Source organism: Panthera onca, chromosome C1, assembly GCF_046562875.1.
Source record: "Panthera onca isolate mPanOnc1 chromosome C1, mPanOnc1 haplotype 2, whole genome shotgun sequence".
NCBI classification, from domain to species: domain Eukaryota; kingdom Metazoa; phylum Chordata; class Mammalia; order Carnivora; family Felidae; genus Panthera; species Panthera onca.
The window spans coordinates 196,482,756-196,509,614 of record NC_138346.1 but is presented as its reverse complement, the minus strand read 5'-3'; the positions used below and the strand labels follow the sequence as shown (position 1 = coordinate 196,509,614).

The 26,859-nt window shown below is 48.5% G+C and overlaps 1 protein-coding gene and 2 long non-coding RNA genes across 6 annotated transcripts in view; 1 reads left to right on the top strand and 2 right to left on the bottom strand.

Moving 5' to 3' along the window:
- The window catches only part of AZIN2 (antizyme inhibitor 2), a 33,412-nt gene extending 24,557 nt beyond the window's left edge, over window positions 1-8,855 (top strand). For 3 of the 4 annotated variants that reach the window (XM_078452089.2, XM_078452090.2, XM_078452093.2), the window contains 2 exons: window positions 5,387-5,601; window positions 8,496-8,855. In XM_078452089.2, the coding sequence (XP_078308215.1) occupies window positions 5,387-5,601; window positions 8,496-8,634 (354 nt within the window). In that variant the 3' untranslated portion in view covers window positions 8,635-8,855. The remainder of the gene's footprint in view (window positions 1-5,386; window positions 5,602-8,495) is intronic. The other variant, XM_078452091.2, reaches the window with a different exon arrangement.
- Window positions 5,258-6,680, bottom strand: LOC132672689 (uncharacterized). Its single transcript, XR_009607644.3, has 2 exons — window positions 6,410-6,680; window positions 5,258-5,799 (listed from the first exon to the last, which is right to left on the bottom strand). It is a non-coding gene; the product is annotated as an uncharacterized LOC132672689 (long non-coding RNA).
- Window positions 8,856-11,086: 2,231 nt separating the features above from the next.
- On the bottom strand, window positions 11,087-14,788 carry LOC132672690 (uncharacterized). The gene is made up of 2 exons (XR_009607645.2): window positions 14,502-14,788; window positions 11,087-11,317 (listed from the first exon to the last, which is right to left on the bottom strand). It is a non-coding gene; the product is annotated as an uncharacterized LOC132672690 (long non-coding RNA).
- Window positions 14,789-26,859: the final 12,071 nt, after the last annotated feature.

Genomic DNA, 26,859 nt, shown 5'->3' with positions numbered 1-26,859 from the left:
CCTATCTCACAGCACATGTGAATATAAATCCCAGATATCAATATAGGAGAATATCTGTCTGACCTTGAAACGAGGAAGAACAGTGAAAAATCTCTTAAAAACCAAAAAGGAAGAAACTGATGTTTGTCTACACTAAAATGAAGAGCTTCTGTTCATCTGTTAGCAAAAGGAAAGAGGGAATCACACACTGTAAGAAAATATGGAAACACACATATAAACTGATAAGGGATTAGTAGACAGAATATATGGAGGATTCTTATGTAAGAATCTTAAGAAAATAAGAAAAGCAATACAAAATAGAAAGCAACAGAAATAAGGCAAAAAGACTTTAACAGGCATTTCCCAGAAGAGGAAATCCAAATAGAAAATGAAAAAGTGCTCTACCTCCTTGGTAATCAAGGAAATACAAATGAGGAGACACCATTTTCTACTGACTAGATTAGAAAAAAACAAAGCATGACAATATCAAAAGTTGGTGAGGGTATAGAGTAGTTGGATCTCTTAGACACTGACAGGAGTTGGTATTTCTACTTTGGGAAACAAGTTGGCATTACTCAGGTAAAGTTAGACGTGTGTATAACATATCTTCCAGCAAGTTCCCATATGTATTTGGGGAAAAATACAAGAATGTTCACAGGAGCAATTTTTATAATATAAAACATTGGAAACAACATTAATGTTTGTTGGCAGGGTAATAGATAAACAAATTACCGTGTATTCCATATAATGAATTCTATGCAGCATATTGTGAATTATGGCTATATATATATATATATATATATATATATATATATACACACCTGTATATACAGTCCCAAGATTCATCCAACTAATATATATATATATATTAGTTGGATGAATCTTGGGACTGTAAGTTTCAACAACAAAAAAAGCAAGTTGCAGAGATTATATACTCTATAATTTCATTTACATAAATTTCAGAAGTGTACAAAACTAAATACTATGCTTGTGGAAAACAAAGCAAGAGAATCATGAAAACAAAATTCAGGATAATGGTTACTTCTGGAGGGGTTAGGGAAGTGGCATGTCACTGGGTGGGCCACGCGGGAGTTTCAAAGATATTAGAAATTTTATATTTCTTTAGCTGGTGGTGGATACACAGATATTCATTTTATCATTTTTCTTTACATCTTACACATGGTATAAATATTCTTTTGTAGGAATTAAATATTTAACAAAATTGAGTCTATCATTATTGCTTATTAGTATTCTTTGATAGGCTCACATTTATTCTTTTATCATGCCATGTCTAACATTCAGAAAAATATCTTGGGGGTTTTAATTAGTAGTAGTCTACTTAATCTATTAAATTGGGAAGAATTCTCTTTTTTGCTTTACTAAGTTTTTCCAGTTAAGAGAGTGTAGAGCTCTTGTATTTTATTTCTCTCATTAAGGTTTTATTATTTTCTTTGAATAAGTTATTGTGGCCCAAGTACATCCAAGAATTTAATAACGTAATGCTTTCATTACTATTGTGAATGGAAACATTTCCCTGTGTTTTTGAGCTGAGATAATGGCTTGCATGCCGAGACTCCTTCATTTCCTCTAATAAATTACCTCCTTCCCTTTGGATCTTCCAGGTAAGCAAACATGTTATGTGCAATGTGATATTTTATTTTTTTTCATTTTCTATATACTATACCTTTCAAAATGTTTTTTTCCTAATGGCTATTAGATGATATATAAGATAGGAATGGTGACAGAAAGCTTCAGACTTGGAGTCAGAAGACATGGGTCCTGACTTTACCATATACTGGCTAAGTAACTGACCTTAATCTCAGCCTGTTTCTCTGGTTTCTTCGTCTGAAAAATGAAGGGCTGAACTTAATTACTCAGGTTGCTTCTGGTTCTGAAATGAGGCCATTCTAATGTATTTCCATTAAGTTAGAGTTGCCTCTTTATTTTAAATAGTTTCTCTGCATTGTGGGGTTTGATTTTGTTTTGTCTGTAGTTTTAATCAAGAATAGACGGTATAGGCTATTGAATGCCATACTGACATGTACTAGGAAAATTAGATTTCAATTGTAGATCTGTATTTTCCATATTATGATGAAGTCAGTGTTCGCCTTGCTCATATTGTCCCTGCCTTTCATACAGAGGCAAATTGTCTATATTGTTCCATATTGAAGGAAATCACTGAAGGTGATTCTTTGACTAGGAGGGCAGATTTGGTTAGTTACGGTTTCATTTCAGATTTTCCTGTATGTTCATAAGTTAAATTGTGACCATATGTTTTTGTTCTGCTTTTTCGCCTTTTTGTGTGCTGCTCTTGTTCATTCCATTTTTTTCCTTTTAAAATATTTTTGTGTACTTTATGTAGAATAGGGATTATTGATTCATTCTTTAAAAGTTGGGGAATTATGTGAGGACTCTATCAGGGCCACTAAACATTTTAAGTGTTTGATCTTATTTCTTCTGTGGATCCACTTACTTATTGGGCCTCTTTGAGGAAGGCAGCCCATTGGTGCAGCTAGGAGGCCCCTTGTCCAGGACCACTCGGAGTTCTGCTACTAACATCCTCCAGAATCTGCAGCAGGTCACTTCCACTCTCTGACTTTCCTATCCGTAAAATGGGAATTGCAGCTGCCTCTCAGATGAGCTGTGAAGTAGTGGTGGGCATGCTCTGCCCTCTCACAGAGGGGGGCCTCGTAGCATATTGGGCAGCTGATATTTTTACAGGTGCTTGTCCATTTCCACTCAGTTTCCAGACTCATAAAAAGAGCGAGGACTTAACAAGTGTGTTGCCACATGCTTTTGGAATATTTATTTTGCACATTTTTTTGTTTTTGTTTTTTTAATGGCTTAAAATTTTTTTTAAGTTATTTTGAGAGCGAGAGAGAGAGAGAGAGAGAGCGCACAAGTCGGGTGGGGTCAGAGAGGGAGAGAGAATTCCAAACAGGCTCTTGGACTACACTGATAGTGCAGAGCCTGACGTGGAGCTTGAACTCACAAACCATGAGATCATGACCTGGGCTGAAGCCAAGAGTTGGACGCTCACCTGACTGAGCCACCCAGGTGCCCCTAAAAAAATGGCTTTAAATGGCAAAAGGATAGCTTTGCATTATTCCCTGCGAAGTTAATTTTTTTTCCTCACTGATTTTTTATTTATGCCACTAATAAGAAGAGAACTCATTATAATGCAAGTGTGTCTTTTCTTTTTACTTTATTGTGAAAGAACCTTTGGAACCTCTTTTCTCAGGATCCTCATAGATCCATATATAGAATTTCCCCTCAAAAGCTTTAGAAATTAGCTTAATGTTTTTTAAGAAGTGGAGCTAAGGGAAATACTTCAGAGCAATTGAGATCAATTTTACTTATTAACAAAAAGCTCATAAACAAGAACATTAAGTTATATGAACAAGGATGTATTTGTCTCCCTTTTTTAGAATATGAACTTCCCAGCCCCTAGATCAGAGCCTGGCACCTAGTAGGTGCTCAATAAGTATTTGTTGAATGAATCAATTAATGAATATAGGATAGTTTGAATTTCTGACTTTTAATATGTGCATGTTTTTCTTTATTAATGAGACTAATGGCTTACTAACTTCTCATATACATGAATATTTTTTCTGCCTATGGAATCTGTGGCTTTTCTTTCTCAATTTTATGCATTCCTGCTGCTGGCTAAGGAATTGAAGCACCTTTTCTTTTTCCTCATTGGTCTTCTCTACTACCTCCTTCTAGACTCTGGATGGCTTCTATTCCTCTCTCCCTTCCTTTCTTTCTCTCCCTTTCTCTCTCCTTCCTTCCTTCCCTTTCTCACCACTCATATTTGCTATTCATTCATTCATTCATTCATTCATTTTATTTATTTTAATTTTTTTCTTTCTTAATGTTTATTTATTTTTGAGACAGAGAGAGACAGAGCATGAATGGGGAGGGTCAGAGAGAGAGACACACAGAATCCAAAACAGGCACCAGGCTCTGAGCTGTCAGCACAGAGCCCAACACGGGGCTCGAACTCATGGACCGCGAGATCATGACCTGAGCCAAAGTCGGACGCCCAACCGACTGAGCCACCCAGGCACCCCTTCATTCATTCATTTAAAAGATATTATTCATAAAAGCACTTACTATATGCCAGATTGCTAGGCATGGAGGAGACGGTGGGGTGAACAAGGAGGTCATTCATGATCTCTGGGGTCATGGAACTTATAGTCTGACAGGGAAGACAGGCCTGAGCAGATACATTTCACAAATACCTAATTATAAATTTTGACAAAGGCCATGAAGGCAAAGTTTGTGGGTGGAGCATGGAGCTTTAGCAAAGACTTTCACGAAGCCATTGTAGCTGAGATCTGAAGGAAAATTAGGAGTTGGTGGTGTTCCTCAGGGAACATCATGGGGTGTGCTGGGGCTGGGGGAAGGGAAACAGGGTTTCCCTGGGAGCCCAGGGCAACTGGAGTGACTGGAACATGGCACAGCAGGGATGGACAAGGGGACTAAAAGGCAGTCAGGGTTTGCTCACGTCCATCTTTTGGTCATGACTTCTCCTCTAGGACCTGCCTGGCAGGATCCCACACTGTGACAAATTGCACTGGTTGTCAGCAAATGGTCTGTGTTACAGAGTTCTTTCCTGGATTTTTCAGTCATTTAAGAAAATACACTTTATGTAATTGGTGGTTGTGTCTTTGGGCAAGCCACTCAATCTCTCAGAGCCTCAGTTTTCCTGAATGGGAGGAATTTCTGTCTACCCCATGGGGTCCTCTGTGACCTCTGCCAGGCCACCCTGTGATTATCTGTTGGAGGCCCATCTTCCTCCCCTGTCTGAGAGCCCAAGGGAGGGTGGGATCTACTCACCTATGTACTTCTGGCTTCTCCGATGGGGCCTGGCATGGCAATGAGAGCAACTGGGAGGCCTTCATAGAAGAGGGAGCCCCAGGGCTGGGCCCAGAGGTCAAGGTGGATTTGAAGAAGGGGGAAGAGCTACAGAGGTTCGGAAAGCGGCAGATATGCCAGTGAAGACTAAAGCGAGGAGGTGGTAACAATAACAATAATGATAGCGCTACCTTACTGGGCCCTTGTCATATGCCAGATACTGTTATGAATGCTCTACATATGCTCACTTATCCTTTCAGTAACCCTAGGAGATAGGTACTACAATTATTCCCATTTTACAAATGAGCAAACTGAGGCACAGAGGGATTAAGTACCTTGCCCAAGGTCACACAGCTAGTAAGTCTTGGAGGCTGGCTTTAAGACCAGGCATTGTGGCTTCAGAATGTATAAGGCAATGAGCGCAGAGAAGCTGGAGGGCCTTACGTGCCCATCCAGTCTTTATTAAACTGGTTATGGGAGCCATGGAAAGCTTTTGAGGGAGGAATGCTAAGGCTGCGCTCAATGTGACTATCCCTGTCTCCTGCAGAAATCATCCATGGAGCAGCCCCTGTACAGCAGCAGCCTGTGGGGCCCTGTGGTCGATGGCTGTGACTGCATAGCTGAGGGCCTGTGGCTGCCGCAACTACACGTAGGGGACTGGCTGGTCTTTGAGAACATGGGCGCCTACACTGTGGGCATGGGTTCCCTCCTTGAGGGGGCCCAGACATGCCGAGTCACGTATGCCATGTCCCGGGTGGCCTGGTAAGGGGGCCCTGAGAAGGGGGTCGGGGAGGAGAAGGGAACAGGTAGGGAAAGGGGGTAAATCTGAGAATTGAGACTGGCTTGCATGTAATCCAGCTTGACAAGTAGCTCTTGGCTGCTGATTCCAAGTGAGGCCTGCACTTGGCACCTTGCCATGACCATGAATGAGATGGAGCCTCCCCTGAGGAGCTCAGCACCCTGTGAGAGACACAGACAGGTAGACAGGCACTCCTCGTAATACCGGGGGGCAAGGCTGGGCTGTGGAACCTGAGAACCCTCCCTGATGCCCAGACCGACTTCCCCAAAGGAAAGAAGGTGGTAGATGAATGGGAGCTAGCCAGCAGGACGCAGTAGGGGGCTCCAGGCAGAAGGAACAGGGAGTGAGCATGCTGCCTTCAAGAAAATGAGGCTGGCTGTGGCTGGAGAGGGAGCAGGGCTGGATCTGGGAAGGGCCTTGAAAGCCGAGTGAAGGGCTTTGAGCAGTGCAAATCATGGACTGATTTGAAGCAGGGGAGTGACGTGGTCAGGTTTGGATTTTAGAAAGACCACAGTGGCTACTCAGGGGGGAATAAGGGAGGACAAGGGCAGATGTGGACTGAGCAGACCAGTTGGGTGGCTGCTCTGTGGCCCGGGAAAGACTTGCCTGCTGGCCGAGCCTCACAGGAAATGCACACAACACTAGCCCTGCTTGCCTCACTGGGCCAGTGCTGGGATTCAGGGTGGCAAGGGGGGCACAAGGCAGACAGAAGTCACGTTTGTTGAGCCTGTCAGGCCTTAGGTCAGGAATCATATGATTATTTCCTCTCACCTGCACACAACTCTGCGGGATCCGTGCTATCACAGAGAGTTTTGGTCAGTGGTGAAGAGCCCCCTTTCGGGGCTGGGAGATGCCTGGGGAGGCAGGAGCAGTTGGGGGGACTTCCATGTTGGGCCTCAGGAGTGAGTGCTGCCTGTGTCCTGGGGGACACACTAGATGCTTGAGGGACCCCCTCCCCCCAACAATGTAGCAACCCCCGCTTGATGGGGCGCAGCATCAAAGTCACATTTCATTCATCCAGTCAACAGTCCTTGGTTGTACCTCCTCCCCGCAAGGGCACAGGATGGACTGATGCAGCCATTGTGACCTCAGGGATATTGTGACAAGGCCTGAAACAAACTTAAAAAATCTACCACACAGGCCTCCTTATCCCATCCCAGCTCCACCTTAAGCAAACAGAGGAGGTTGTGGGGAGTCAGTTTATTCATTACTAGAAACAAAAAATTTTGATGTATTAAAATGACCATGCCAAAAAATTCCCCATATCAAAGAAGTCCCGGCAAAACATCCTGCTTTCAAGCCTGGCTCTGTGCTGGGCCCTGGGGGGAAAAGAGCACCTTAGACAGCACGGTGACCTGCACACGTGGACACTGGCGCAGAGGGCAGAAAGGTACTGGGGAGTGAGAGACGGCAGACTGGGGAGGGGTGGTCAGGGCTGATGGGTACGGAGGAGGCAGCCAGGCGCAGGAAAGCTGAAAGGGAGCAGTCTGGGCCGAGAGATGCGGGGGGCTTGAGTCCAGTCCATTCACAGAGCTGCAAGTAGTTGTGCCTGACTGGAGTGGCCTGTGCGGAAGACTAGATGGAGGAGGGCCTTGCAGGTCCAGGTTGGACTTGATCTTGAAGGCAGTAGAGAGCCACTGATACTTTTTTTTTTTTTTTTTTTTTTTTTAAATTTTTTTTTTTCAACGTTTTTTTATTTATTTTTGGGACAGAGAGAGACAGAGCACGAACGGGGGAGGGGCAGAGAGAGAGGGAGACACAGAATCGGAAACAGGCTCCAGGCTCCGAGCCATCAGCCCAGAGCCTGACGCGGGGCTCGAACTCACGGACCGCGAGATCGTGACCTGGCTGAAGTCGGACGCTTAACCGACTGCGCCACCCAGGCGCCCCACCACTGATACTTTTTAAGAAACGGGACCAATCCGTTTTGAGCGATGAGGAGACAGACAGAGGGTGCTTGGCCTGGGGAGCCTTCCGCCAGAAGGGAACAGCCTGATCACCAACTGCACACATCAGCAAAGAGGGAGGCCCTCCTGCAGGTGGGAGACTGGGCTGAGCAGCGTCTGAGAGCAAACAGAAGCTGATGATGACTCAAGGACAGGAATTTGCCTCCTGGAAAGACGAACCTGGGCCTGAATCGTGTGGTGGCAGGAGCAGAGCAGGGAGGCCGTGTGGCCCCGGCTAGAGATGGTGGCAGCACTGGGAATGGAGAGAGATGGGTGCCTGTGAGGGAATTCTGGAGCTGGGTTTGGCAGGGATGGACTGGGTGTGAGAACAAGATTCCCAACTTGTGTCTGAGCAGCTGGTCAGATGGTACAGCCATTTATCAACCTGGGTAGGTAGGTTCGTAGGGATTTTGAGAGGGGGCAGGAGATGATTTTATTTTTTAAAGTCCTAAGCCTGGGCTATAAAGATTGTGGGATTTAGATGGAAACAGTTGGATTGAATCCTAGTTTTACCACCTTCTAAGGATGTGACCTTGCGCAGGTCACTTCTCTCTGGGTCTCAACTTCCTTACCGGTAAAATGGGGACAATAATGCTGCGCTTATATGATTCGGGGGAGGATACAATTAGACACTGTAAGTAAAGTGCCTGGCACAACGTCTGGCATATAGTGTGAGTGCTCGATAAATGTGGGTTCCTCTCCCCTTACTGTGGAAGTGGACCATAGGGGAGAATAGAGCGGTGCGGGGAGAGTTCAGCAGACCTGCCCCACTCCTGCCCTAGGCTGGGCTCTGGGGCCCATGTGGGAACCCTATACCGAGGGGGCTGGGTCTTCTGGTGCAGGGGCCTTCAGGAGCCTCTGGCCTGTGGGCCCCATGCTGGCTGCCTCCAGTGCCCCTCTCTTGCCTGCAGGGAAGCCCTTCGAGGGCAGCTGCTGCCTGCAGAACAGGACGAGGACACCGAGGGCATGTGCAAGCCTCTGTCCTGTGGCTGGGAGATCACAGACACCTTGTGCGTGGGCCCTGTCTTCACGCCGGCGAGCATCATGTGAGCGGACCCCGTTCCCCCCCACCCCTGGAGAACTCTAGCGGGGCCGCAGAGATGCCTCTGGGAGACTTGGGGAAGGCAGCAAGCAGGGGCACCCTCTGGCCAGGACTCTAGTGCTCACTCTGCTGCCCCCCATGCCCCACCTGTAGTGTTTCTGCCCTGTAAATAGGACCAGTCTTACACTCACTGTAGTTCAAGTATGCAACATAAATCCTGTCCCTTCCAGCTGTGTCTGCCTCCTCTGCAGCGCAAGGGGCCTGGTCAGCCAGGTGTGGGGGTGTTCTTGGGGGTCTCCCTTGGTCTCCTTCCTACTTTGTAAATATGAAGCAAATAAATATTTAGGTTTTTTTTTTTTTTTTTTTTTTTTTTTTTAATACTTCAGTGGAATCTAGCAGTTCAATTCACAAAGCAGCCTGGGCTAGGCCAGGGCCTAGTCCACCCTACACTGGTGACCCCATGCCCTCTGCTTCAGTCCTGACCTGGCTGCAGTCTCTCCCACTGGCACCCAGCTTCTCTGACTCATCTCCTTCCTCTGCATAGGCCGCGATGCCTGGTGTCATGAGGAAGAGTGAGCTGTTAGGGTTGAGGTAGGGGTCAGAGCTGCCTGCCACCCTTCAGCCCTAGAGCTGCATCTCCTGACTGGTGAGGGGCCTCGGTGTGAACCCAATACCCAGCCTAAGGCCTGGCCCAACACAGGGGCAACTGAATATCTGACACGGCTCTGGAAATACATACCAAAGATAAAGAGCAAAGAGATGGGTGTTTGAGAGGTCTTGAGGAGACCTGCACCCTTACTCTCCTTGCAGGTCTGCAAGGCAGTAGGAGTAATACAAATACATGGAGGTTGGTGTCACTTACTCAGGCAGTAACTGCCATAACAGGGTGGCCCCGGGGCACTGCCACATCCAGTGCCAGGGGCCCTGAGAGTGATGTCTTCTCGACTGGAAGTCTATCATCAGGATAAAGCCTCCTTCACACTGCTAGGGTCCCAGGCTATGCACCTGGGGTACGTGAGTTGCTTAGCAAAGGAGTTCAGATTTAGAGTTCCCCTCGCTGCTACAGGGGATTCAAAAGATTTTTCTTCTGCAATTAAAAACCATTAAAATGTAATTCACGTGCCTTAAAATCCACCCTTTCAAAGCACGGAATTCAGTGGTTTTTAGTATAATTCACGGAGTTTGTACAACCATCACTACTGTCCGATCCCAGAACATGTATGTTACCTCAAAAAGGAACCCTGTGCTCATCAGCATTCACTCCTCTTTTTCCCCCTCCCCAGCCCCTGGCAGTCACTCATCTACTTTCCATCCCCATGGATTTGTCTGTTCCAGACATATTAATAATGTTTTTATACCTTCACTTGAGCTTCTCTCTGGGTAAGCCTGGTATGTGGGTTGTTGTTGTTGTTGTTGTTGTTTTCCTCCCCCACACTGCCAAGCAATTCTCTGACACCAGCTGGGTATCCCACAGTTCAATTCAATTCTGACACTATCTGCTTAGAGATCACTTCAGATCCCATAGGTTGAGGGTTCAGTCCTAGAAGACTTCCTCACTGCCCCCCCCCCCCCCCCCCCCCCCCCGCCTTCAGATACCAATCACCAAGTCCAGGCTGTGCCTTGTGTTTGGACCAACAGGCTGTAGATTGGAGGTCCCAATGACTCTCTTCCTTGGGTTCAATTAATTTTCTAGGATGGGTCACAGAACTCAGGGAAACACTTTACTTCCTATATTCCTGGTTTATTGTGAAAGGATGTAACTCAGGAATGGCCAGAGGAAGAGCTGCACAGGGCAAGGTGTGGAGAAAGCGTGCACCTCCCTCCCAGCACCTCCATGTCGCACCAGCCTGGAGGCTCTCCAAACCCTGTCCTTTGGGTTTTTATGGAGGCTTCATTACCTACACGGGACTGATGAAATCATTGGCCACCGGTGATTGAACTCAATCTCCAGCCTCCTCCCCTCCCCAGAGTTTGAGGGTAGGATATAACAAAAGACACCTTTGTCACTCTCATCACTTAGGAAATTCCAAAGATTTTTAAGATCTCTGTGCCAGGAATGGGGGTGAAAACAAAATATACATTTATTATTGTAAGTCATAATATCATATCTCGTCATCCTGTCTCAGCATCTCAGCCAGTCCTGGGTCCTGCGTGTGGCTCTGAGGTCATCTAATGAGGCAGTGTGTTCTGAGTGAACTGGGTGCTTGTCAAAAGCAGAGATATCTTTTCCAGGCTTGGCCTACTTTTTGATACTTTGACACTAAATAGGCTGACAGGACACCAAGAGATTCAGGGACCAATCAGGAAGGGTCACTCTACTGCCCCTTAGTTATTCACCCACAACCAGGTTTTACATATTACCATGCCGGGCTCAGCCCTCGTCTATGAGGCCATTTCTGAGACTTCTGTTTTGATGCCCAAGCAGACCTGGACCCACTCCTGCTTTTTTGGAGGAAAGGGAAGGAGAGGGCAAACATAGGTTCTTCTGCTGGAAGCGGGTGTCTGCTTCCAAAGGCAGCAGATGCCCTGCTAAGACCGCTGGCTGCAGTGAGATCTAGGCCTAACTCATTACCTTGTCTGAGGCAGGTTCACTGGGGAGATGCGTCTGTGGCTTTTAAAGTGACAGCAGCTGGCAGGGAGTTTGAACAGATTTCTCACTGGAGCCTTTCAAAAGGTTTCATGTTCCATTTGCTGCAAGAAATGTGTGAAACTTACTTTTCTGAGAAAGCTATACAGAGAAGTTGATGTGACTTACTTGGTAATAAACAGTCATTTCTTTTCAGTTGTTTTTGTCATTTCCATCTTTTTTTGTGTGTGGAAAGTATTAAACACGTGGAGAATGTTGAGGGCCTTTCAGGCCTGTACAGGGGAATCTGACCGGGGTCTCCTGGAGCCTGGGCTGCACAGGCATTTGCCTCCTTTGAGTGCCTCCCTAAGCAAGCCACTGGCAGTGAAACTGCGTGCCATGCTGGCTGCCCCAGAGGTCACTTTCCTGGTGGCCTCTCCCAACCCCATCCTGCCCTGGGACCTCACCTAAGGGACACCCTCCTCTCAACACCTCCCCATAATCCATCTGTGCCTCCTCCCATGGGCTTACTAGCTCACTTACTTATTCCGGGAGGTTAATAGACCCGCTACTGCCACTCCTGGAACAAGCTGTCACCTCTCACCCAGGGACTGGCCCCCTCCTTCCCCTCCACTGTCCACTCTACTCAGCACTGGATCCAGTCACCCCTGATTCCCATTTCATCAAGAATAACATTTAAAGTCCTTGTCCAACTTCTTCTCTGGCTCCCTTTCCTCCCTTATTCACTACTCCCCAGACATACTGGCCCCTCTATTCCTCAAACACTCCACGCACGGCACCCATGCTGGGCCTGCATTTACTGCCCCCTCTCTCTGAAATGACCTTTCCGGGTTATCTGTGGGGCTCACTCCATTCAGGTTCTACTCCAATGTTTTCCCCAGGCAAGGGCTTCTCTGATGACTCTTTAGAAAAGGCCCTTTCCAGGCTCTCTCTTCTCCCTTAACTGGTTTTATTCTTCACAGTACCTATCAGCACTCGACACACTCCCTTACATGTTGGTCTGTGCATCATCTGTCAGCTCCTCCAGAATGTGAGCTTGGCAAGAACTTTTATTTTTTTCACTGCTAGGTCTTCATTACTTAGAACAAACTAGGTGCTCAAAAAGTATATGTCAAATGGACAAGTGAATAAACATAGCAACTTGACCTGTCTGAATACGTTTCCTCATTTGTCAAATGCGCCTGCCAAATTGCCCTCAAAGGGTTACTGTGAGGATTAAGTAAGAAAATGGTATAAAGCACCCAGCTCAGGGCCTGGCACATCATTAGGTGCTCAGTAAATGATGTTGAAAGGAAATTCCTTGAGTATTTACCGTGGCCATGCCCTGCAGTAGATGCTGGGGATGCAGAGGAGTCCTCAACGGAACTCACAGGGCAGTGTGGTCATAGAGAAGCCTGAATGAGAGTAAGGAGTCTGATCTTAATTCTGTAGGCCGTAGGGAGCCCCACATGATTCTGGAACAGAAGCATGACAGGACCTCGGAAAAGATAATTGAAAGTATATTCAAAAAGATCAGAGGAAAGAGACCTGGTGGGCTGGTGGTAGCACGCACTTCCTTCCCCCGACAGCCTGGTTAAGGGCCCAGCCAGGGAGCCTTACAGAGGTCCAAGGGACACAGTTGTCACCTCTGTCTACCCTTGTCCTAGAGGGAAACTGTGGCTCTCTGGGTGTCATCCCTCCCCTTGGAAACAGACCTGCCCGGGCCAGCTCATTCCAGCTACAAAGGGACCACAGGGAAGGCAACAGGATGGGAGTTCCCACTCAACACTCTGCTCCATTTTAAATTCCCTTCCTGGCACCTCTGGAACGAACAGCTAAACCTGTATAAATTCAACCAGCAAAATGATTCGATGCAGCTTCCTAGCAGTCAGAGGTATCTTTCTGAAATCTGAATCTGATCTTGTCAGTCCTCTGTTGAAATCCCTCAGTCAATCCCCACTGTGATGCCAATAAAAGCAAAATTGGCTGAGATCTCTGCCTACCTCACCAATCTCATCTGCCACTCTGCTTTCACCATGCTCCGGCCTACTGGCCTCTTTTTAGTTCCTCACAATTACAGGGTTCTTCCCTGCCTCCAGGCCTTTGCCCTTGCTGTTCCTTCTGCTTCTCCTGGGCTGACTCATTCTCATTTTAAAGGGTCACCTTAAATGTCACCACCTTGGAAAGGCCTTTTTGAATACCCTCTACAAAATGGCCCCCTGTCCATGTTAGGTGAGGTCACATTTTATAAGAATTAGATCCTAAAGGCATTATTTTAGGTAAACAAACAAAACCAAAACAAAAAACAAAACACCACCACATCAGGATTGTCCCTGAATATCCTTAGGAAGCTATCCTATTGGAGATAATACACCATTTCCTTTATTTCTGTTCCTCTGACATGCCAGGCACCATTTCTTTACAGCCCCTAAGAGCTCCATGATCTCTTTCTCCCCCTCCTTCAGGTCTTCGCTCAAATGTTACCTTCTCAGTGAAGCCTTGCCCACCACCACTCTTTAAAAACTAACATTCCCACCCCAGCATTTTGTTATCTCTTGGTACCCTTCCCCTTCCCCCACCCCGCCCCATAGCTCACCTTCTGACATACTATACTGTCTATTTGGAATTAAGCTCTTAAAGGCACAGATTTATTTTGTTCACTGCCCTGTCCCCAGTGCCTAGAACTGTGCCCTATACATAGCTGTTCCATAAATAACTGAAAGAAGGAATCTTTCAGATCTCAGCGTAGGCACCTCTCCCTTTTCTCCTCCTCTGTGCCTTGGTTAGGTATTGCTTTGTAAGCATTCATAGTATCCTCTATCTAATCATACTAAAGAGCGGTTGATCACAAGGTAATTTTTGTCTACTTTTTCTTCTTGCCAATCTGTTAACCCCACCAAGATATGGAGTATCTCTTAATTGCCAGCGTCACTTGGAGCCTGGATTTGTGCCTGTAGGCTAAGTGTTTAGTGTCTTTTGAATAAACTAGTCATGGAGGGCGGGGCGGGTGGGCATCTGGCCCCTTCGGCTCAGCTCCAAAGCAGCCAGGACCCTGCGGAGGGAGGGTCCTTAGGAAGGAAGGCACACACGGTGCCACAAGAGCTCTTTCTGCTGCTCCACTTAGCTAGGTGGCCTTGGCCTAGGACTGCCAGATAAATCTGAATTCAGACAAACGACGGACGCTTTTTTAGTAAACGATCATCCCGTGCAGTATTTGGGATACTCTTACAGAAAAACGTCACTTGTTTATCTGAAATTCAGCTCTAACTGGGCGTCTTGCATTGTATTTGCTAAAACTGGTAACCTTACCCTCTCTCTGGGTTTCGTTTTCCCCATCTGTGAAAGGGGGTATTTCTGGGAGACCAGCCTCGGGCGGCCCCCCAGGCGGAGGAATGCTCCCATAGGGGCTGTCCCTCCGCTGAGCCGTGTGGGAGCGCGCTGGTCTCAGGGGAGTTTCTCGCTGAGTGAATACGCGCAAGGCCCTGCCTGCAGGAGCCCGGTTTTCTCACTTAGCACCAGTCGAGGGCGGAAACGATTCCGCCAAGGCTTCAAGGAACACCGAACGCACGGCTTCCAACCGCGGCGTCCGCGGATTTCCGGTGGCGTGATGTCACTTCCGTGCCGGACAGCCTCCTAGGCTTCCAGCCCCGTGCTATCGCGCCCTCTGCCGGCCCGGAGGAGAAGCTGACTTCACCAAAGGGAAGAGAGAGCGGAGTCCATTGGTTGAAAGACGGACGTTGCTACCAGCCTCCACCAATGAAAAACCAAACCTTTGCCGCGGGCGGGGCTCCCACAGGAAAGGGGTCAGGCCGGGACGAAAGCGGCGTGGGAAGGCGGCGACCTGGTCTCGGCCGGGCTAGAAAGGCTCAAAGTAACACCGGAAGTGGGCATGTTACCCACCAGCTACTTCCGCCTCGCTTTACAAAGTGGGAGGGTCCTAGAGTAAAAGGACCCGGGATCTGTAGGGTGCGGGGAGGCTTGTCTTCAAATTTCCTCTATGTCTGTTCGTTTCGTACCCGAGAGGGTCACGTGATGAGTTCACGCAGAAAAACAGGGGCTTTGAACGAAATCTTGAGCCGGAGGCCAAGGTGATTTTACATTTTGAAAGAATAGAGTGCTTACTGTGTGCCATGCCCCGCCCTTGCCTCTCGCTCGCTTTATTTCATTTCATCCGCGCAAGCCTGTGAAGTTACTTTGACAGGTTCCTACCCCTCGCTGCCTGTGTTGTAATCCTGGTTCTGTCTGTTATTGCCTGTTTCCTGGGGCAGGTTCACATTTTGTGCCACAGTTTCTGCGTCTGTGAAATGGCATAATTGTCCTTACCTCATACCGTTGTTCTAAGGATTAAATTAATGAGCATTTAAAGCGCTTAGAACTGCACCTGACTTGCTAACCATAGCAACCATTTAAGTTATTTCCATTTACAAGCTAGGAGACCAAGGCTTAGATAGGAAGTAGCTTGGCTAGCACAGATAGTAACTAGTGAAGTCAGGTTGGGGCCTCAGCAGCAGAGGTTCGCAGACGTTATTGTGACTCAACTCTATCTCTGGGTCTTACATTCCACAGTTCAAATTCCTAGGAAGAGAGAATCTGAATAGATAGTTTAAATCAGGTATGTCTATTCCTGGGTCAATCCATTAAGGACTCTTTGTGAGCTGCTTGCTGTACATTTCCTCCCTCTACCCTCCAGCCTTTATATTCCTAAAGGGAAGTCTGAGTTCTGTAACCTCTAGGAGTCAGCAAACTTTTTCTGTTAAGGGCCAGATAGTAAATATCTTATGCGTTACAAGCCATACTATCTCTGTTACAACTGTTCCACTCTGCTGTGTACAGCAAAAGCAGTCAGAGACAATACATAAGTGAACGGATATATGACTATGTTTCAATAAAACTTTATTTGTAAAACCAGGTAGTGGGTCATATTTTGCCAACTCCTACACTGTACTTTCCGTTTTTGCCTCCTATACTATCCTCTTCCACCTTTCTTCCAGCAAGCTGCTAGTCATTCTTCAGTTCTTGGTTCAGATGCCACTTCTTGGAAATTTCCTTAACTCTCCTTCCCTGTCTGGTTAATGGCCTCTTCTCTATGCTTCCACAAACTCCTGTACCCCATCCAAGCCTTCTCATTGTCATTGTTCTGTTCCAAGCACTAGATTACTAGTCTGGATCTCATTTATCCTTAAGAACCCAGCACCCAGCACACCTGGGTATCATTGGATGGGTGGAAGGAGCCGTGAATCTGTGGCTGGCGGACAGTCAGAGCAAATGTTTGAGACCTTAGGGCAGTGGTGAGAATGCTGGGCTTTTGTATTAGGTGTGTGAGACCCACTCCCTCTTTTTGTTGCTCCTCTGAATCCCAGAGCTCAGGCAGTGGGTAAGATAGAGGAGAGGCTCCAGGTTGGACAGGGGTTCGGGGCCCTGGCAATTTCCATGCCATCCAGGCTTTGCCTGTCAGGGGCTTAGGCCATGTTCCCCAGAAGAACCATGTAATAAGCAGAAACTCCATGACCTCAGGAAAGCAAAGATGATGTGGGTGTTTTAAGATATGACAAGTGGAAAATTCCAAGTACACTAAGCCTTGGATAATCTGATAAGCCAGTGCCCAGTTGGGATGAAATCAGGTATGCTCTCATCCAGTCCCTGGAGAAAGACTTCCTGCCCTTGGTGAGGTTCCCTGTGGAGACCCCACCAGGCCAGGGAAGGGGGGTTCCCAGAGAGATAGTGGGCAGCATGTGGCCAAGGGCAGCCTTGGTCTCATAGTCACCCAGAGCCACAGTTACAGGGGCTGCAGAATGGGCTTCCTGACCTGAGGGTTTGTGAGTAATGTCCAACAGAACCTGGACAAGGGCACAGGAGACTATGAGGCCATACAACATGGTTTCTTCTCATGAGAGGATTTCTTCTCTTGACTTAAGGGTCACATATATCACACCTTTGGGCAATGCAGATTTGATAGGGCTTTTCCCGAGTGTTATGCACAAGGAGACTGAGAATAAAACAGAAATGGAAACTCCTCAGTCTTTTGGCCCTTCAGTGGCTTACCTGCGCCCCTGATGGGGACGGTGGGCTGGGGTGGGCGGCCCAAGACCACTGGGAGCATGTCTTCCATAACATGCAGCTGAAGATCAGCAGACTGGATGAGGAGAACAGGGCTGGGACAATGATCACTGCAGGCTGCAAGCCACCCACGTGTGGCCAAAGGGAATGAGAAGTCAGGGCAGGGGTAGCAGACTGCTCCCAGGGGCAGGCAGTGCCCCTGCCCTCGGTAGCTGTGCCCACAGAATATTGGGGTCCCAGGTCTGGAGGAGGCAAGAACAGACTTGGAGGCAAAGATTGAGTGGCCTTGGGCAAGGAGCCAATAGTTCCTTTCCCCCAGTGGTTTACGCTTAGAAGTGTATGGTACTTGGTACACGGTTGTGGACTATTAGGGGAGAGAAGCGATGTTAATAACACCACGTGCTTTATATGCCTTGTCTTATCCAACCTGACAAGCTGCCCGTGATATTCCCCACCCCCCCTACCAGGTGGAGAAGCTGAGATGCAGAGGTTGGCTTGTCTGAGTTAGTAAGGGGCAGAGGCAGGATTTGAACCCAGGTCTGCATGCTGCCAGGTCTTCATGCTGTTGACGTGTTTCCCAAGAAGAATGGGCCAGCCCAGTAAGACAACACCTGGCGCGCAACAGTCCCTCAACAAATTCTAGCTCTCACTATGTATTAATATTAGATTGACCCATTTGGCCCTCAGAGTAAGGATAGATAGTATCATTCCCATTTCTCAGACAGGAAAACTGAGGCTAGGGAGGTGAAATGTCTTGCCTCAGATCACCCAGCTGGAAAGTGGCAAGGCCAGGATTCAAACCCGGGCTGACTCCTCTTTTCTCGTGTCTGCTAAGGTGCTTAGGCAGCAGAGGAATCCAGTACTACTGCCTTAGTTTATTCAGCTGAAGAATGGGAAGGTGTCCTTGGATCTTTAAAAGGCCATCCTATGAAAAGGAGGCCATTCTTGTCTGGGGGACACAGAAGACGGAGCTAGGAACAGTGGGGACACAAGAGGACCCACATAAGGAAAGTCCTCCTGATTATTATTGTCCAGTAGTGGGATGGGCTGTGGCAGAACTAATGAGCTCCCTGCCAACAAACATACCCAGGGATGCCACGGTTTGCGAGACTGCAAGGATCACACTCTGAGGGTCCTGGCACCGGCAGACCCGGAGGCCAGGGTCTCTGGCCCCAGAGCATGGGGGCTCTGGGTCCTGTTCCGTGGAACTGCCAGCTTGCTGTACCTGTCCTCACTGGGGCTCTTGTAGTAAAGGAGTGGGGCTGAGCAATACAGCTCTGAAACAGCCCCCAGTGCTCCGAGGAGAATTCTCACTCCTGTCTTTCTCTCTATCCTGTGCTTCAGCCTTACCAGCCTTTCAGCCTTCTTTTTGGACTCCCTGCCTCCAGCTTTGCCCTACCACATGCAAATATGACCTCACTTCTCCCCTGCTTCAAACCTTGCTGGGGCTCCTGGGTGGCTCAGTCAGTTAAGCGTGACTTCGGCTCAGGTCATGATCTCACGGTTCATGGGTTCGAACCCCAACAGGATCTGTGCTGACAGCTCGAGAGCCTGGATCCTGCTTTGGATTCTGTGTCTCCCCCTCTCTCTGCTCCTCCCCCACTCATGCTTGCGCGCGCGCTCTCTCTCTCTCTCGCTCGCTCTCTCTCTCTCAAAAATAAATAAACATTAAAAAAATAAAGCAAAACCTTGTCCTGGCTCCACAGTGTCCTCAGATGTCTCACAGAGTGGCATGGCCCAGCCCTGCTTTCCTTTCCAGCGGCATCGCTGGCTACCTTGCACATGCTGTTTCCTCTTCCTGGTACACTTTTCCCATCCTGCAGTTCTTCCTCATCCTGCAGACCTCTGCTTCTCCAGCAGCCTCTTCTCTAGCCTTGCCTCTGCCCATGTGCTGTGACTCTTTGATAGAGACCTGGGATGCACCTGTCATTGCTTATCTCAGTGACAGCACCTAGTAGGCACCCTCTAGAGGTTTATTGGGTGAATGACTGAAAGAGAGAGGGAGAGAGTGGAGAGCACAGTGGGGCTGTTTTGGAGGAAAGTAGAGAAGGAGGGGAATCCTCTGGCCGGACCATCCCCACCCCACACGTAATGCCACCTTTTCTTTCTTCAGAACTTGCCCAAAGCAATACTTCTTTGGACTGAACTCAGGGAGGGTGAACCCAGTGTGGGCTGACCAAATATGACCTTCCTCACCTGGCCACTCCACCCCCATTCAGTTCTGGGTGTCTTGACTCCAGCTCAAGGGCTCTTTCTGATTCATCAACTTCCCTCCTTGGAAATTAGCCAGTGCTGGGCAGTAGGTGGGGGTAAGCTGGACTTACCAAGCTCTGCCATGAACTTGCTGTGTCACCTTGAGGAATTCACCTTCCTTCTCTGACCTCAGTTTCCCCAACTGTAGCAAGGAAACAGATCCCCACACATATCGCAGGATGGTATGGGAATGGGAAGCTGACAAGGAGCATGGGTTTGGGAGTCACCCAGCCCTGGGTTCAAATCTGAACTCTACTGCTTAATTGGAAAATCATCTTAACTCTCTGGACTTAGTGTTCTTATCTGTAAAATGGGGATAAAAGTAGTACCTCCTCTCAGGCTTGTCATAAGGATTAACTGAGATGACAGCTAATAATAATTATTATACTAATAATGCTTCAAACAAGGCTTGGTGCACAATTAGATTCAATAAATCATAAGGTATGCAGGGACTTGGAGAGAAAATAGAGCATTTGGAAACATGGCTTCGAATTGGGTTATAGAATTCCAGAGTTGGGAAAATGCCTTAGGAACCACATGGTATGTTGGTGAGGTCACTGAGATCCACCCCCACCCTCACCACCCTCCCCCCGCCTGGAGCAGAGAAGGGTCTTGCCCAAGATCACGCTCAAGTCCACAGTATTTGGCTGGAAAATTCCTGGGGCAGAGGGTGAGCCTGGGCTGGGAAGCTAGGTATTTGCTTTAGGAACCAGAAAATGTTCAAGTGGCTGAGCTCCCTCCCCACCACCCCTAGCATGGGTTTGACCCTGTTCCTTGCCCTGTCCCTTGAGTATGGGGGAAAGCTGGCTAAAGAGCTGGCTGAAGTACAAGGGTAAGTAATATTTTTCTTGAATCCCACATGCCACCACTTGAGTCTAGAGGCCTTCCTCTGCCTCAAAGTCCACCTGAGCCCTCCCCACCCCATGATGGGAGGAGCCCAATGTTCAAGAAAGTGGTAGAGGAAAGGAGCGGGGTTCTACTTACTGCACAGGAGGGTAATCCGTGGAGCAGTTGCAGGGGGGCTCTGTGCCCATCAGTGGGGTGTTGGGGCCTCAGCTCAGGAGGGGTGGAGGTAGGCAGGGGCTCAGGGCATTCCCCTTTCTAAAAAGGAGGGGAAGACCAAGGTTAGATCCTGGAGCAGCTGTGGCAACAGGCTCCCTACTCAGAAAGGAGGGCAGGAAAAGCAGGTCTCCAGGGGCTCTGAGATCAGACATCCCTCTTGGTGTTAAACTGATGCGTAGAAGACTTTTGACAACCTGGAAAAATGAATACGATCTATTATAAAGTGGGGAAAACAGGCTATGGAGCAATAAGAAAGTGTGTTCTGATTCTTGTATATAAACATACTCACATGGGAAAAAAGACTGCAAATGTTATCACCCAAGCACCATCAGTGGTTATCTCTGAACAGTGGCTGATGGATGATTTTTCCTTTTTTGTGTCTTGACTGTATTTTCTAAATTTTCTATAATGATCACGTAATAAGAAAAAGATTTACTCAGGGTGCCTGGGTGGCTCAGTTGGTTGAGCGTCTGACTTTGGTTCAGATCATGATCTCGTGGTTTGTGGGTTTGAGGCCTGCATTGGGCTCTGTGCTGACAGCCCGGAGCCTGGAGCCTGCTTCGAATTCTCTGTCTCCCTCTCATTCTGCCCCTCCCCCCTCAAAAAATAAATAAACATTAAAAAAATAATAATAAAATAAACAATTTACTCAGGAAAGCGACATACTTTAAATGAGCAAGCCTTTGACCAACAATTCCATTTGTAGGAATTTACTCCACAGAACACACAGAAACATGAAGAATGATCATATTTTCGTAAAAGAAAGCTCTAGTTTTGTTTATGCATAAGCAAAAATGCCTGGAAGGACCTGAATCAAACTGTTAACAGCTGTTGATTTCTGGGAGCCAGATGAGGGAGTTTTCTGCTTTATAGTCTTTCATTTATTTGAATTGTTAAACAATGAGGGTAAGTTATTTTGTAATTTTTTAAAAAGGCAAACAATCAAACAACATTCCTGGTCTTTGCTGGCTCTCTCTGGTTCTCCCAGTGTGGAATCTGGCTGGGATGGGGGGCAGGACAGTGGGCTCACCCTGTGGGCTCAGTTTCCATCCAAGCATCTTTAGGGAGGAGATTTCTCTGGTCTCTAAGATTGCCCCCCAACTTGGAGCTGGGGTGGCTTCAAGATCCAGCTTTGGCACTAGCCAGTTCCAGCCAGCAAGCATTTCTTGAGCCTGTCTCTGCACCCAGTGGGCAGAGCTGGGGTATGTGATCCCTGCCTCAATATGTTCGTGATGGTGGGAGATTGAGTTCTTCTAGGTCTGAAAGCCTGGGATAGCTGCACCTTGGGTGGATGAAGGACGAATACGATTTCCACAGGAGGAAAAAAGGAGGGAGAGGGCATTCCAGGCAGAGGAATGAGTATGACAGAAGCAGAGGTGTTAAGGACCAAAGCATGCTTAACATGCTCCATTTGGGATCCTAATGTTCTGAGTGCTCTCCTTCCACCATTATATGCAGTCTTTCTCTCTTCCACAGGCAGCCCCTGGAAATGGAAAAGCCATGTTATGGCCAGCACCCTGTGTAGGGGTGTTGGGGACAGGGAGTGATGCCTGAAGCCTGGGCCAAAAGCAGCGCTTGCGTTGGCCAGGTACACGGGGGCCACTGCCACTGCTAGCCAGCTCTGTGCCCATCCAGTAACAGCTGCTCTCGTGCTGCCCGAATAGAGTCATTTTCAAAAAGCCCCCTCTTTCTTTCTACCGTCCCTATAAACTTTTGCCTACCTGCTTGGTGTGGTCCCTGAAATCCCACCTCTGGCTACTCTTTCAGGAGTGGCTCTATTATGAATGCACAGAGGATGGGAAGGGGGCAGCATCTCGAACCATAAGCCAGTTATCCTGAGAAGCACAGGAGGGTGTGTTTTGATGGAGGAAGGAGTGTGACAGAGGAAGAGGGAGGGTGAAGGGGTGGGCAATGTGGGGCAATTTCCCCGAGACAGCCTCAAGCTAGAACCTTAGAACTCGAGTTTGCCCCATCACCCAGGGCTACCCATCCCTTTTGTGGAACCAATGAAGAATGAACACTCTTAAGGTGGAGATGAAGGGGACTGTCCAGGGTCACTGGAGAGTCAGGGATGGAGCCAGAGTCCACTCCTGGTTTAGCAAGGCTCTCCCAGGTCTCGACCCTGCATTCCACACCTGTGAGATGCACACATGTCCAGCCAGCTCTGCTTTTTCTGGGACCTCCTGGAGCCCTTATCTGCATCTCCCTTCTCCCAGTGGCAAGAACATTGCTGCTGGGCCCCAGGACCTCATTCCTGGTTTGTAGATCTGGCAGTTTGGTGAGGGAGGGGCTTCTGCCTGGGGTTTGTGGTAAACAGAGGAAGCAGGCCCAGCGGCTCAGCCTACAGGGTGTGAGGGGGCAAAAGCCCCTTCCCTAGGAAAAAAAATTCCAAAACCTTTAAATCACCGAAGTCCCAGGGCTAACTCTCGTGCCATGGAATCAGGGGACCCCCTTGGGCTATCGCCCCTGATGTCCTCACTTACTTGGAACTCCCTGTGGGTCCAGCAGCTGCCCAGGTGACTTTGTTCCTACTGTGGCTGATTCTGGCTCCAGACTGTGTTGCCAGCAAAGGAGGTCCCAGGTGTAGGCAGGCACCAACTGGCTTTGCCCTGGAGAAGAGGATTAGGGTCCAGGCTAACTGTCCCTTGTTCTTGGGGTAAAGGACAGAGAAAGGCACTCCGCTCCTGGTGCCCAGGGCTGTGGGGGCCATGGCCACTCCCTTTTTCCTTCTGCTCAGGCTCCAGGTTCCCCAGGGGTGGGAGGAGGCACCAGAATCCACTGAAGGGAGATTGAAGGTTATGTGGAAAGAGCGCATGGCGGGGAGGCAGGAGGCCTGAGCCAGGCCTGGCTATGGCCCACAGGCTGGTGTCTTCTCATTTGGGTCATAGTTTTCTTCTTTGTAAAGTTGATGTCAGTGGTCTCTCAGCAGCCATCCTGTGATGCTTACTGACATGTTCAGTTGGGTTGTCTCCATCGCAGAGAGGACTTCCCAACCCTGTGACCCCTTTGTGTTCTCCTCCTCTCTGAGGGGTGCAGGTGCTGACTGAGGGTACCCCTCCACCCCTGCTGACCTTAGACATGAGATCCTTCTCTGAGCGCCTCCCTCTTCAGCCCTGCTCCAGCCCCCTTCCAGCTGGTCCTCTGTGCTCCTTTTCCTTGCCTAGGCGGGGGCCTTCTCAGCTGGCTGCTCTTCCTCTCCTGTGTACTGATTGGGAACCAGGACATCAGGTCTTGGCTCTGCCATGTGCTATATGCCTTTGAGCTAGGAATCAACCCTCTCTGGGCCTCAGGATCCCCCAGGCCCCACTGGCATTCAGGCTTGATCACACTCAGGACCACAGTTTTGGGGAACTCAACAGGAATTGGGCTTTGTGCCCCTGGATCCAGCCTCTTGAAAGGTCCCCCTTGTCATGACATCAAAGTAGGAAGCCCCTAGGCCTCTGGTCCAAAGTGGCAGTCCTTTCCATACTTCATCTAATTCCCGGGGTGAGTGGGGGGCATTCTGAAATAGTCAGAAATATAATAGAACTGTCAAATTTGTGAAAGAAGATAAAAGACTTTTATTCTGTACCCAGTGTAAAACAAAAACAAACATACTGTCATTTCATCCAGATAAAAGGAAAAACAAAGGAAAATGAACACATTTCAAAATAAAAGTATCCTTTCCTGCTATTTTTTTTTGGAGGCTATGCTTCCTTACTGCATCTCTCTTTCTTTCTTTCTATATCTGTTTCTACTCTGTTTCCCATCACCCTTTCTTCAAGGGTGGGTCAGGATTCCCAGGGAGACAGAGTAGAATCGTGGGTGTCCCAGAGGAAGGAGAAATAACCACTCCCGGGTGGGCAAAAATGATGATTCAGCACCTTGGCCAGCACCCACTACTCCCTTCCCTCCCACCCCCCAACCAACCCCACTCCTCTCCAAGCCCCCTTCATTTAAGCCTGTGACATGGCCCTTTGCAGCTGACCTCCTGGTGAAGTGTTTGGGGATGGTGAACATCCCCAGGACCCAGGCAGGATGAGAGGAAGCCGGGAATGCTGCCCAGGTGTGAGCTGTCAGCCTCCGGGGACAACCTCTCTGGCTGACTCTGTGCTGCCAAGAGACGTCATCTCTGTTGTTTTCTGTTCCTGCTGGCACCCCAGAGAGAAAGACCCAGAGCGAATGGCCTTGTTAGGTTCTGACTAGGACAAACCCTGCATTAGGCTTACAGAACCCTGGCCAATCAGAGCCAGAACCTTGGCAATCAATTAACTAGATTCCTAGTCCCTCCCCAATAGAGATGGGGAAACTGAGGCCCAAGGAGAGAGAGAAGGACCTGCTTAGGGTCACATAGTGCCTTCTTGAGTCTACCCCTGACCCTGAGAGACACATGAGGCTTGGTTTGAAGTTGAGGCTTGACTCACAATTGCACAAATGCACAATGGAATGGAGCCAGGGTTAAAGTCCCGCTTTGAACCCCAAGGGAGATCACAGTTTTGGTGTCCCCTGCCTGTCACTGAAGTGGTCCTCAAAGTTGAGAAGCATTTCCCAGGAGGTCCAGAGAAGAGTTTGGCTTTAGCTTTGGATGGGCCTGGGTCTGTTTCCAGCTCTGTTGACTACTGGCTGTGGATCCCCTGGGAGGTAATGTTTCTCCACCAAACACTCAGATAATGATACCAACCTCATGGGCTTGTCTTGATATTAGATAAGTACCAGCACTTTGCCTGGGATCCAGATAGGGATACTGTCCTCCTATCAGTTCTCTCCTGCTCTGGGTAAGACCTTTGTTGATCCCTCCTCCCTCCCCAATGCTGAGATGCCTTTGCCTCCCCTCTTTGCTTGCCTGTGTTAAATGGGGGATTCCTGGTATCATTCAGCCTGACAACTCCAGATTCCTTCATTCATGAATTCTTTGGACCCTGAGAGACACATGAGCCTTGTCTTGCAGTTGAGGCTTGACTCACAATTGCACAAATGCACAATGGTATGGAGCCAGGGAGATGCACTGATTTCCCAGAGTCCCAAGTTAGTGTGCAAATTAGCTCCCTACAGTTACTCCCAGACACTAGGAAATGGAGAGTAAATACCGGGAAGTGGCCACCACTTCTTGGACCTTGTGCCAAGGCTGAGTAGGGGAAGGGTAATAAGGACTGTGGAGGGGGTACTGCCTCCCCAGAAGACAGATGCACTGAGCAAAGATGGAGGGACATGGCTTTGGGGCAGCCAGTGGGGCAGGCGGGTTGGGGATACTTTAGTCTCAAAATCATCTCCCCCCAAACTGGGTGCTCTCCATCAGCCGATCAGAGACCTTTCCTTCTGCTCCTGCCAATCCCCCCAATCCTTGTTCATGCCCCTTTTTCTAGAACTCCAAGCAATCCAACAACTGGGGTGGTTCCTTCTCCTCTCTCTCCAGCTCCAGGTATAGGCGAAGATCCATCTGGAGCCTCAGGGAACATCCAGTGTAACCCCCTTCATCTGCAGGGGAGGAGACTGAGGATAGGGCCTTCAGGGTACAAAATGAGTCAGCACAGAACTAAGACTAGGCTCAGGACTCCTGTTTCTCAGCTGTGGGGGGCCCAGGGCTTTGCCACTTAGAGTGTACACAGCTCATCTGTCCATATGCAGGGCCCTGCCTGACTCCTGGTCAGACTCCTTCCCCATGAGTCAGAGGTAGGATGGACCTCCCTGTACACAGCAGACCTGGGGACATTTCTGGCTTAGGTAGTCCCACACTCCACACAAGGCATAAGGAGGAAGACAGACTCCTTAAGGTCAGGTGTCTTAGGACACTGACTCCTGGAGACAGGTAGAGTGGGAGGCAGGACCTCCCTAAGTGCACTGCATTTAGCAGCTTACCAATAAATCATATGAGATGGGTGTTATTACCCTCATTTTCTCTGTGGAAAAACTGAGGCCTAGAGAGGCTAAGCCATTTCTCTAAAGTCACACAGCAATGGAGCTCAGATTCAAGGCCAGGCACTCTTATAGAATTCAAGATACCATGGCACTGTCTCATGAGCTCCCCTCTGCTCTCAAGGCTGCCATGACCCCCTCCTCCAGGCAGACTGCCAGTCTTCCCTGACAAGTAAGTTGTGATGTGAGTGCTGGCTTTAGAACTTCGTTTTTTTTTTTTTTTTTTTTTAATTTTTTTAACGTTTTTATTTATTTTTGAGACACAGAGAGACAGAGCATGAATAGGGGAGGGTCAGAGAGAGAGGGAGACACAGACTGTAAAGCAGGCTCCAGGCTCCGAGCTGTCAGCACAGAGCCCGACGCGGGGCTCGAACTCACGGACAGTGAGATGGTGACCTGAGCC